Genomic DNA, 12259 nt, shown 5'->3' with positions numbered 1-12259 from the left:
AGAATGAAGAACTCCAGGTCCATAGAACCTGAAGACTCTCCCGGTCTTTCCTGGAGACACACTGGCCTTGGGTCCCAGCAGCCATAGTCAATGCTGATGTTTTGACCATGGAGGAGGGGTCCAGCACAGCACGGGCCGTGGTCCGGAGTACCTGTGGCTTTACCGTGGGTTTGTCCTTGGCCACCGCCTTTGGGCTCCTAGAGCTTCTAGGGGAAGGACAGAGCCCCTTTGGCTGCCTGGTGACCACCGTCACTTTGGCTGCCTTCCTGAGCTTGGGCATGGGGTTCTCCAGGCAGGTCCGAGTCTCTGTGCTCTTGCTGCTTCCACAGGCCTTCTCCAGTGAGCCTGGGAGCAGGGCAGGGTCGGCTGGGGTAGGGAGGGAAGTATTATAAAAGCCCCTGTTAAGGATTAACGGGGCCCTGGTCTGTAACTGAGCTGTCTCCGCAGAGCAGAGCCGGTTGGTGCTACTGGTAGCTTCCTTTGGGCTGGTGCTACAAGGGCCTTGTGCGAACACACTGCAAAACTTCACCCGGGCAAGTGAAGCTGTGGCCTGTGGGGCAGAGCTGGCCCTGAACCAGACGGCTGAAATGCTGGAGCGGGCCAAGCAGCCCCTTGTCAGTAAGGCCCACCCCAGCCTAACCATTGGCTCCCATCCTGCAGGGCTTGCGTTTGGTTGCTTTCTGCTGGAATTGTGTCCTACCCTAAGAGTGGCTGGACCTGGAAAGCCACTTTCCAGTCCAGCTAAATCCTCTTCCCCTTGCCCTCCAGCCTCCTCCTCTACCTGGTCATTTTCACAGCCCAGCATCCAGGCTCCCTGATGGCTCTGATAGCCCCCTTTTATTCCTCCCCCCCCCACACCCAAGGAAATGGTGAGACTCTCAGCTCCTGCAGGGTGACACCTATAGCAATGTTGCCCTTTGTCCCTCAGGTGCTCTGTCTAAGATTAAAGCTATTGCCCAGAAGGCCAAAGTGGTGGGTGACCGGATACGCAAGTTCTTCCGGTCCATCATAGATGCCGTGAAACACATAGGTAGGTGTGTTGCATGTTTGGTTTGGGAGGTCAAAATGCCCCCAATCTCATTATCCTAAGTGCCTTTCCAGGCCTGCTCAGGTCTCACTCCACACAGCATATCTGACCCCTGACCAGTTCTCTCTCTGTGTGTGTGTGTGTGTGTGTGTGTGTGTGTGTGTGTGTGTGTGTGGTGGTGGTGGTGGTGGTGGTGGGGTTGTTTTACTGAAGTCACTGAAAAAGGCTGGTTGAAATTGATATAGAATGGCCCTTGGGGAGGGGGCTGTGGTCTGAAGTACCTGTGGCTTTACCCTGGGTTTGTTCTTGACCACAGCCAGGTGCCTGCAGAATGTGTGGTATTGGCTCCTTCATATTGGTGACGTGTGCAACTCCGAGCTGGGCAACCCTTACTCAAAATGCTCACAGGTGTTTGATGATGCCAAGACCCACTGTATGAAGGTCGTTTCGGGATTCCCTCACCTGTGTTATGCGCTCTTGCCCTACAAACTGCTGGTCTGTGGATTTGCCAGCTGTGAGAGAGCCGGGGGATCCCCTGCAGGGGATGGGGAGGGGATGTGAGAATGCAGGATCAGTCAGAGGGTGGGCACAGGAGATATACTATAAGAGAGGTGTTGAGTGTGGGGCTCATAAGGATTCTGGGGTCAGGGAGGGAAAAGGTGGGAAGTAAGGAAGGACCAATGCTAAGAAAGCAGAGTAGAGAAAGGCCCAAAACTGTTAGCACGTGTAGAGACTGATGGGAAAGGCAGAAAGTCCAGACGGCCCCTTGAGAAGAAGTTTCCGTAGGGGTGGGCAGGCAGGCTGGCTCCTCCTGACCCTCAGCCCCCCTGCCTCTCAGTGGTCCAGAAATTCTGTGTCATACCTTCCTACCTCGAATTTTTCCTGCGAACGGCCATCCGCACTCGTGAGTGACACCCCCACCCCGACCTCCTCCTGCCAGTGTTCGCCTCACTGTGGCCACTGGCGCTGAAGTCTCCCGGTCCATCTATAGTGGGATGCAAGAGCAGGACGGGACTTTGCAGGGTCACCCAAACTAATGTCTAAGTTGATCTGATTGAGAAACTGAGGCCCAGTGGGTGGAGGAGGAGCCTCATTAAAGCCAGACTCCAGAGCAGAATCCAGGAGGAACAGGGCCTCCCTGCTGGAGCATAAGTCACGTGGGCTGGGAGGAACCAGAGCGTAGGTCGTGGCTCACTCGTGATGAAGCCGGAGCCTTAGGCCAAATCTAGTGTTGTGTGTCTGGAAGCTGTCACTGTTTTCTAGAGTAGGTCTGGGCCCCAGGAGCTCTAGCTTGTGAGTCCTGCACCGGCAGGAGCCTGGACAGCCCCCACACCGTGCCCCTCTGTCTTCCTAACACCTGTCTCGGCTCGTGTCCCCTCTGACCTCACCGGTCCCAGCCGTGATGAAGCTGCTTGGCAAGCTACGTCGTGAGTTTGAGTTCAACATGACAGCCACCCACTACTTCTCTGTGGACCTCAATTCCTCTCGGAGCCTGTCCCAGGTGGCTTTGGACCTGCAGGAGGCTGTCAGCATGAAGTTGTACACTGCCAGGGAGGCGCTGTCTTTGATGGGCTACACCATGCCTCTGCTCATTGGATTTCTCTACATCCAGTGAGGGTCAACCAAGGGCGAGAAGGGCTGTGGGGCTGACCATCCATGGCATTTAGGGTGGGGGGGAACTGGCAAGAAAGCATAGCCTGGGGTACCTGGAGGTCTGGGAAAGAAAGCCAAGGAATCTCATATGTGCTTCTCCTCAGAGCCCTGTGTTACCGGTACTATTATCTGAACTCCGACAAATTCGACAATGTCTATATCACCAGGCGCTTCCTGGACATGGAGGCAGTACGCTCCCTTGCAGGGATGCCTACGGTGCTGCCTCTCAGTTCTCATGAGGCCAAACACTACATCCAGCCAGGTGAGGATGCTGAGGACAGAAAGGAAGAACTCTGGAGCAGCCCAGGCCTCCCTCAGCCCCGTATATCTCTGACTGTTTTAGAGCATACAGGGGCCAGAGGGAAGAGAGATGGCTTCATTCTGAGATGGAGACACAGGGAACAACATGGCACAGTGATGTGAAGTTGGGAAGGCTTTTTGAGGTGAAGGCAGGAGGGGTGGACATCCTAATATGGAAAGGAGGTAGGAGTCAGGCAAGAACACAGAGGGTCCAGGGATGAGATACCGAGCCCAGGCAGAGCTGCAAGGTTTTTCCATGTAACCATCAAGCCCCGTCCCCAGAAGAGTGCTCTTCTGGGTGAGCAATTAAATTAAATTAAGCTGAACTTGATACGAGCAGGCACCTCCCAGGAGCTGGGATACGTGGGCAGGAGAATCAGGGAACACACTTCTGACTACCTCCTCCTTCAGACTCCATGTTCCTGAGCCAGCGGGAACAGATGTTTTATACCTTGGAGATCTTTAACCTCGCCCGCCATCTCCTCATCATGCTCCTCCTGGTCTTTCTGGACTATGGCGTCTTCTGGCTACTCGATCTGGCCCGGTACCACCTCCAGGGCGAGATTGTAGCCCGCAGTGAGTGCCCATCCCATCCCGTGTCCACTCATGCCATGCATTCTCTTCGTCCCTGGCTCCTTCCTTCTCCTGGGGGAATCTCTGGGATCTTCTTTTTTTTTTTTTTTTTTTTTTTTTGGTTTTTTCGAGACAGGGTTTCTCTGTGTAGTGTAGCCCTGGCTGTCCTGGCACTCACTTTGTAGACCAGGCTGGCCTCGAACTCAGAAATCCGCCTGCCTCTGCCTCCCGAGTGCTGGGATTAAAGGCGTGCGCCACCACGCCCGGCTTTTTTCCTGTTTTTTTTTTTTTTCCCCCCTCTGGGATCTTCATGTCACTGCTATCCACTCTTCCAACCTCTGCCTCCCATCTGGGTCAAGGATAGAGCATAACAGCATAGCTAGAGGCACAAGCTCTAAGTTGAACTATTCTGGGTTCAAATCCCAGCCCTGTCCTTTGTAGGAATGTGAATTTAAGCAATTTGCTTGGGAGCCGGAGCCGGAGTCCCAGCACAATTCAGTACCCTGATTCAGCCCCAGCACACACATCCACATACAAAGGACAACTTGCTTAACCTCCCAGAGCTTCAGTCGCTCATCTGAGCAATGGAGCAATGGCTGCCGACTGGGTTACTGTAAGGAGTCAGACTATTTTTGTTTAGCACCTTCATGATCAAGTCACATCATCCTCTAACTTCCACACACGTGCTGTGGCACATATGCCCCCTTAGCCATACACACACACACACACACACACACATGCATACACACAAACACGCACATACATACAAACATGCACACACACAAACATGCACATACATACAAACATGCACACACACAAACATGCACATACATACAAACATGCACACACACAAACATGCACATACACACATGCACACACATGCTCAAATGTGCACACACAAATGCACACATGCACAAGCACACGCACATATACACGTGCATACATACATGTATACACACATACACACATGCTCTAACACACGCACAGGCACACACATATACCTATGCATGCATGCACATGCATTAATAACAAATGAATAAACAAACAAACAAACAAAAAAGGAAAATTGAAACTCAGTAAAAAAGTAAAGCACACCTGTAAGCATGAGAGTGTGGTCCTGCCCTGTAAGCCCAGCTCTTGGAGGCTGGGGCAGGACAGCAGGATTGAGTGACAAGGCTGCATAGTGAGACCCCGTCTCTAAAACCAAAGGAAAACATTGTCCGTGTTCAGCCAACATTTCAATGGTTCTGGGATGGTCATAAAGATTATAGCAGGCCGGGCAGTGGTGGCGCACGCCTTTAATCCCAGCACTTGGGAGGCAGAGGCAGATGGATTTCTGAGTTCGAGGCCAGCCTGGTCTACAGAGTGAGTTCCAGGACAGCCAGGGCTACACAGAGAAACCATGTCTGGAAAAACAAAAAAACAAAAAAAAAAAAAAAAAAGTTTATAGCAGTGTCAGCTAGCTGGATTGTAGTGTTAGGAAGGAGGCCAGACCTCAGGGTACCTTGAGGGATCAGAGATGAGGGTGTGGGTTATGCCTAGGATCTGCCTGGCTCTACTTTCCAGGCAGAGATTGGGCCATTATCTTGAGTGTCTCTCATAGTATCTTTGTGCCAGGCCCTGTGGTAGTGTCTATATCGGTGGAAGGGTCCGGCTACTCAGGGAATATTTACCGTGACCTGGCATCAGCGTTTGATGTTATGCAACAAGGCAACGTCAGTGTATTGTCGCCGCGCTGCACCCTGCATCCCTCAGAACCAGATGCTAAGGGTTACATCCTTATTGGTATCTACCTCACTCGGAGTGAAGAGGGGAGGAGGAGAGCACGTGGACCAGGAGTGTGGCTAGTGCCTTGGGTAGTGCTCACTGTGTGCTGTGCTCCCAGGTACCATGTACGGTCTGTGTTTCTTCGTCACTCTGTTTGGCAGCTATGTCAGCAGGCTGCGGCGTGCTATCTGTGCCTCCTATTACCCCAGCAGGGAACAGGTGAGGAGGCCCTGATGCTAAGTTGGTGGCTGGCTGTCTTGGCTTTGAGGATATTGAAGTCCCTGGCAGCTCCAGTCTTTAGTCCTCTACCAGAGCCTACAGCAAAGACCGGGCCTTCGGGTGGAGCTGGGAGGAACCATATCCTTTGAGCCCGGGGGGGGGGGGGGGACCCTGAGGCATGTCAGTGCTTCCAAAGCTTTGCAAAAACCATAGCAGCAGGGCAGTGTGACCCACTCGGGTGTACCATATGATGGTTGCTGTGCAGGGACTCCAAGATGAAGGACGGAGTCTGGTTAGGCTGCCAGACAGCTATTTAAATTATTATTATTGACTTTTAGTTTATGTGCATTGCTGTTTTGCCTGCATGTGTAACTGCGTAAGGTTGTCAGGATTCCTGGAGCTGGAGTTACAGTTATGAGCTTCCATGTGGGTGTTGGGAACGGGACCCGGATCCTCTGGAAGAGCAGCCAGTGCTCTTAAGTCCTGAGCCATTGCTCCAGCCTCCCACCCCCACCCCCACTCCCAGACAGGCGGTTAAAGGGGATTCTTTTACTTTTTAAAGTTTTATTTAGGTATATCTTTTTTTTTTTTTCCTGTGTGAGTATATTCCATGTGTTTGTGGCCCCACAGAGGCCAGAGGTGTTGGATCCCCTAGGACTGGAGTCACAGCCTGTTGTGAGCTGACTAATGTGGGTTCTGGGGGAACTGGGGGTCACTTGTCCCCCACCTTCCCAAACCCAGGAAAGGATCACCTACCTTTACAACATGCTTCTGAGCCATCGGACCAACATAATGGCGACAGTGCAGCGAGCAGTGAGGCGACGGGCAGCTGACCAAGGCCAAATGAATATCCTCCAGGTGCTGGCCATCCGGTGAGCCTAGCGTGCTTCCCTACAGACCCAGGGTGGCAATAGGCAGAACAAGAGCCAGAGGGCACAATAGGTGGTTGTGCCTCCCAAGGACAAGATGTTTGGTTGAGAAGGTATCTAATCCATAACTTTCATACCCTGAACCAGAGGGTTGTTTGTTGTTTGTTTGTTTTAAGATTTATTTATTTATATGAGTACACTGTAGCTGTCTTCAGACACCCCAGAAGAGGACATTGGATCCCATTACAGATGGTTGAGAGCCACTATGTAGTTGCTGGGAATTGAACTCAGGACCTCTGGAAGAGCAGTCAGTGCTCTTAACTGTTGAGCCATCTCTCCAACCCAGGAGCAGAGTTTTATTTTCAAAAAATGTTTGTTTCTACTTAATGTGAATGGTTGTTCGGTGCATGCACCGTGTGCGTGTGGTGCTGGCAGAGAACCAATATCCTGGGGATTGGATCTTCTGAAAGAGCAGGCAGTGCTCTCCATTGGGTGGGCCACCTTTCCAGTCCTGAGGATGAGATTTCTCTTTAAAGATTTACTTATGTGCACGAGTGTTTTGCCTGCATGGATACTGTGTGTACCAAACACATGTCTGGTACTCATAGAGATCAGAAGAAGATATGGGATCCCCTAAAACGAGTTATGGATGACTATGACCCATCATGTAGGTGCTGGGAACCAAACCCAGGTCCTCTGCTAGAGCAACAAACGATTTTAACCACTGAGCCATTTCTCCAGCCCCAAAGAGCTAAAGGTTCTTGAGAGTGAGGAGTGAAGGGAAGGGGGGAGGGGCCGGCAATGGAGAAAAGGTTGCTAGAGTCAGAAAGATGGTGGTTAGGGCACTGGAAGGCCTCCCTCTCCATTGGCGGTTGGTGTGGGTTTGGGAAAGGCTAAGCTTGACATCGGTTACCTTTCTTCTAAGGTTGCCTTTCCTAAGACCATTGCTTGGCCCGTTTTCGCTGCAGCAGTCTTACTGCATGGGCTGTGGGGAGCCTGAAGACAAAGGGGGCATGGAGAACTTTGTGTCCTGCAGTACCCCAGGCTGCAGAGGTGAGTACCCCCATCCGTCTTGGTACTTGCACATGATGATCAACCATGGTTCTTCCTTTATGGTATTTTCCCATACCTTTATATGTCTGTACCCTTCAATTTCTACACATCTTCTCATTTACATAGGTCTATTACTATGCACCTTCTCATTTACATAGCTCCATTACAATGCATCTTCTCATTTACATAGTTCTATTACTATGTGTCTTCTCATTTACATAACAGCCTTCCTTTAGCCCCTTTCCCCTATAATGTCCTTGACTCCCCCTCCCCCCGCCCCCCCCCCCCCCCCCCCGCACAATTTCCTACTGGGCATACTTGATAAGGATGGTCTTTCCAGGGCTGGGCTGGGGGGTGGGGGGCAAGGCCAAACACTAGGGAGCACAAGGTATGAGGGGTTAACTCAAGCCTCCTTCCCTCCTGGTCTCTTCTAGGTCTCTACTGCCCTACCTGTTTCCGGCTCCTAAACAACACCTGCTCTGTGTGTTCTGCTCCACTCTCCAACCAGGGGCACCTGGACCTGGAGCTGTGAGTCTCTCAGGGATTGGGAGATGGGGGCGCTGCAGTATGTGGGGGGCAGTGGGAATAATGGCCTTCTTCCAGGATATCTTTAGGTCATTGAGACAGTAGGCTTTTGCAGGGACTCCAGTGATGAAGAGGGTCCTCAGCTGTGGCTGGCTGCAGCTCGAAGAAAGGCCCCGGAGCAGGAGCTGAAACTTCGACAACAGCTTCAGGAAGCCCTGGGCACGAACCTTTCAGACAAGTCCACCTCCGAGCCCGAGAGAGCAGGAAACAGGTGGGAATGGTACCTGTTCTGTCACATCTGCTCAGGCTAGTGTCTGCCTCAATGCAGGGACAGGAGATAGGGCAGAGGAGACAAAGAGTTTCCCGAGAGCCTGCCCCCTTGCCTGAGTAGCTTAGCTTACAGTGTGTGTAGTGGGGGCGAGGTGTTTCGAACTCCCCATCCCCCCTCAAAAAAGAAAAAGAAACTTCACAGAGCAGGGTGTGGAGTGGCACTCGGGAAGACACTTCCAGCACTAGGAAGGCAAAGACAGGCAAATCTCTGTGAGTTCAAGGCCAGCCAAGCTACACAGAGAAAGCTTATTTGGGGAAGGGGCTGGGGTGGGTACAAACCAAACCAAACCAAACCCCAACCAATCTACAAGAAAGACTTCCCTGAAAAGGAGAGAAATGAGCTGGGGTTTGGGGCAGCCTGGGGTTTGTTAGGCACAGGCTAAGGGAGGCAAGGAAGCAGAGACCTTTGAGTTTGGAGAATGTAAAACATTTAGGAGGGTAAATAAAGCCCAAGGGTGTGTGTGCTTTGTGCTGGGTGTGGGACCTCGCTGTAAGAGGCAGGGTGGGAAGGACTGGGGGGTGGGGGAGGCTTCCCTGGCCTCCGGGGGGTCTTAGGTGGCTAAGGGACACATTCACTTTTATCTCTTCTCTTTCTGTTTTGAGACGCGGTCTCAATGGGTAGACCAGGCTGTCCTGGAATTCTGTGTAGACCAGGCTGTCCTTGAATTTAAGAGGGATCTACCTGCTTTTACTGCCTCATTGCTGGGATTAAAGGTGGGGAGGGTCATTCCTGGCCTTGGCCTCAAATGTTTACCGTCCTTCCTGTTTGGGATTACAGTAAAGGCTGGCATTACGGATAAACCACTGTGTCTGCTTCTCTTTTCCTTACCCCTCTTCCTTTTTCCTCTTCTTCCTCCCTTGTGGGTTCTAGCCTTGCACATGCAAGATAGGGCTTTTTTATTTTTTATCTTATTTTATTTTACTTTTTAAAGACAGGGTCTCACTAAGTAGACCTGATTTGCCTGGAATTCCATTCTATGTAGATCAGGTTGGCCTTGAACTCAGAGAGATAGGCATCTGCTTTAGCGGAATGCTGGGATTAAAGGTGTGTTTACTCTTATCATCAGGCCATTCTCTCTCTCTCTCTCTCTCTCTCTCTCTCTCTCTCTCTCACACACACACACACACACACACACACACACACACACACACACAGAGCACAGCCTAAGTTCTTTTTGTTTATTGTTTGTTGAAATGGGATTTTTCTATGTAGCCAAGAATGGCTCAAAACTCCTTCTCTAAAGCTGGGATTAGCCGGGTGTTTCACACCCTGCTCAAGCTTGTGGTCTTCAAAGATAAGTGTGTGTCTGTTGGGGGGAGGGGGGAGAACCAGTTTAGTCTATATAGTGAGTTCCTGAACAGTAAGGTCTACCTAGGGAGATCCTGGCTTAACAATCAGAGAAGTCTGAGGCTACTTAGTGAGTTCCATGCTAACCAGATCATTTTGGCAAAACCAGAAAAGACAAAAGGAAGGAAAGACGCTAAAGAGGCAGCTGTGAGGTAAGAGCACTTGATAGCCAGACAGTGGTGGCACACACCTTTAATCCCAGTATTTGATTTGGGGGGAAGAGGCAGGTGGATAGCTATCCAGGCCAGCTTGGTCTACAGAGTTGAGTTCCAGGACAGCCAGATATACACAGAGAAACCCTGTCTCAAAAAACAAAACAAAACCACTTGGGCTACTTTCAGGCTCAGTTCCCAGCACCCACATTGCAGCTAATGAGTATTTCTAATTCCAGGGGATCCAACACTTTCCTCTGGACTTTGTGGCCACTGGACATGCATACAGAACTCACACATATAAACAAGCAAAACATTCATAAAGATAATGAATATTCAAGGACAGAGATGGCATCGGGGTTAATACTTGCTATTCTTCCAAAAAATCCTTCCTAGCATTCATATTAAGGGGTGAGGGACTCATAAGCTGCAGACGGGATCTCGTGTGACTTCTGAACAAGCACCCACACGTGTGGCAGATACTGACATAGACATACACATACAATAAAAAGTTTTAAAGTAAGGAGAAATGGGAAATTGAATCTATTACTGGGAGCTACCGTAATAGGCTAAGGAGGCAGAAAGAGGGGGACAGGGGCAGAACCTGAGGGAAGAGGCTCAAGAGAGCAGGAGAGCTTAGCCCATGAAAGGCAAACCATGAGCAAGCTGGGACCAACATTCCATCCACAGCTGGGGGACCAGACAACTGGTATGTATGGCTTGTGGGAACATTTTTCATGGTATCAGGATGGCTAAAACTAGATCACAAAGCAACTGATAAAGACTCAGAAATAGAGAATGTGGCTTCTAAAGAGGGAGATGATTTTAGGATTCCTTTAATATAACATTTGCAATTAAAAAGAGGGCTTAATTACTTTATTGAGGCAGGGTTTTACTATGTAGCCTCTGGCTGGCCCAACATAGTTATATATACCAGGCTGGCCTTGAATTCATAGAGATCTGCCTGCCTTTGCCTCCCTATTCTTTTTGTTTTCTTAGACAGGGTTTCTCTGTGTAGCCCTGGCTGTCCTGGAACTCACTTTGTAGACCAGGCTGGCCTCGAACTCAGAAATCCACCTGCCTCTGCCTCCCAAGTGCTGGGATTAAAGGCATGTGCCACTACCGCCTATTCTTACTATGTGGTCCATGCTGGCCTTGAACTTGTAACCCTTCTACCTCAGTCTCCATAGAATGAAAGTTATGTGCTACCATGCTTGGCTCTAAAAAAAAGGAAGCCTGATGATAAAGAGTTGGCTTCACATACAAGGTACATGGCACCAACAGATGTTTCTGCATTTAGTACATTTAGGACATGGAAAAGAGCATTGAAGTCTATGAATGCAGTGTAGTAGCAGAGTGCTTTGTGAGAGCACAAGCTCAACCTCCAGCCCTGGACTAAGGTACCAGAGGAAGAGCTGGGCCAGGCGACGGTGCATGAGGTAGCCAGAGGGGCTGCTCTGAGACTGAAGAGTGGAGACCCTTCTAAACAGACTCGAGACTGCTCCAGCCTCAATTTCTCTAGGGAGTAGGAGGCAAGGACACCTGCTGAGACCAGAGAGGTGGCTGGGAGTGACATAGTTTTCAGAGTGGGTGGTAGAGGATGAAATGTCTGCTGTGGGGCAAAGAAACTGGCCCTGGGAGGCTGAGGGACTTCCAGGTAGAGTTAAGGGCAGGTGATAGTGAAGCCTTTGTTCTTAGTCAGAGGAGGTTTTTTTGTTTTTGTTCTGTTTTTTGTTTTGTTTTGTTTTTGCCTTTGGTGACAGGGCCTCAATATTGTAGGCCAGGCTGGTTTGAAATGTGTAGTGACTGTCCTCTCTCAGCTTCTGGAAGGCTGATCCCATTGTTTTCTCTTGCAAATATGGTAGCCACAAGTTTGAGAGTTGAAGTCTTTTTCTGGGTCAGTAGGAGAGAAGAAGGGATGAGTAATTTCGGGAACAGAGACAATCGCCTTTGAGCAGTTGGGGCAATTTGCTGATACCCTGGCTGGGTTGGAGAGGTCCTCATTAAGAGCACTGGGCGGTAGTGCACGCCTTTAATCCCAGCACTTGGGAGGCAGAGGCAGGCGGATCTGTGAGTTTGAGACCAGTCTGGTCTACAGGGACAGGGCTACACAGAGAAACTCTGTCTCAAAAAAACAGAAACAAAGTTACAAAAACAAAGGGAGAGGAAAGGAAGAACAGGGATGGATGCCAGGAGGGCGGCAGTTAGGGCCTGAGCAGGGAAGGTGGCGGAGGTTACCCACCAGTGACTTTGACCTTACTGGTCCTTCCTCTCCTCCCAGTAACCAGGACAGAAAGCAGTGACCTCAGAGGAAGCATCCACAGCATCTCCCAGAAGCTCATTGGGCTTTGTGGGCCTCCTTTTTCTCCCAGAACCCCAGGCACCACTTCGGAAATCCACTGTCCCCAAAGAAGCCCCCTCCCCAGCCTCAGAACCTCCCGAC

General features: G+C 50.6%; 1 protein-coding gene across 2 annotated transcripts; it reads left to right on the top strand.

Annotated features, from left to right (window-relative positions):
- Positions 1-38: 38 nt before the first annotated feature.
- On the top strand, positions 39-12194 carry Dcst2 (DC-STAMP domain containing 2). 2 transcript variants are annotated; one of them, XM_021158542.2, is made up of 15 exons: positions 39-168; positions 448-618; positions 929-1030; positions 1344-1541; positions 1866-1931; positions 2425-2638; positions 2785-2942; positions 3392-3556; positions 5171-5338; positions 5439-5539; positions 6281-6411; positions 7334-7461; positions 7896-7989; positions 8102-8257; positions 12098-12194. In XM_021158542.2, exons 1-15 carry the CDS (start codon positions 108-110, stop codon positions 12117-12119), a joined length of 1935 nt encoding a protein of 644 aa, XP_021014201.1. In that variant the 5' UTR covers positions 39-107; the 3' UTR covers positions 12120-12194. The 2 variants fall into 2 exon arrangements, with proteins under 2 accessions (XP_021014201.1, XP_021014200.1); XM_021158541.3 differs by having other exon boundaries at positions 39-339.
- Positions 12195-12259: the final 65 nt, after the last annotated feature.

The sequence above is a fragment of the Mus caroli genome, unplaced genomic scaffold, assembly GCF_978045245.1.
Source record: "Mus caroli unplaced genomic scaffold, Mus_caroli_1 scaffold_3, whole genome shotgun sequence".
Lineage (NCBI taxonomy): Eukaryota > Metazoa > Chordata > Mammalia > Rodentia > Muridae > Mus > Mus caroli.
This window is presented reverse-complemented; position numbering and strand designations above follow the sequence as displayed.

Coding starts and splice junctions, on each gene's coding strand:
- Dcst2 (XM_021158541.3), top strand. CDS start 108: ATGGAGGAGGGGTCCAGCACAGCACGGGCCGTGGTCCGGAGTACCTGT. Junction 1,542..1,865: donor GGTCTGTGGATTTGCCAGCT/GTGAGAGAGCCG, acceptor CCTGCCTCTCAG/TGGTCCAGAAATTCTGTGTC. Junction 1,932..2,424: donor GCGAACGGCCATCCGCACTC/GTGAGTGACACC, acceptor CACCGGTCCCAG/CCGTGATGAAGCTGCTTGGC.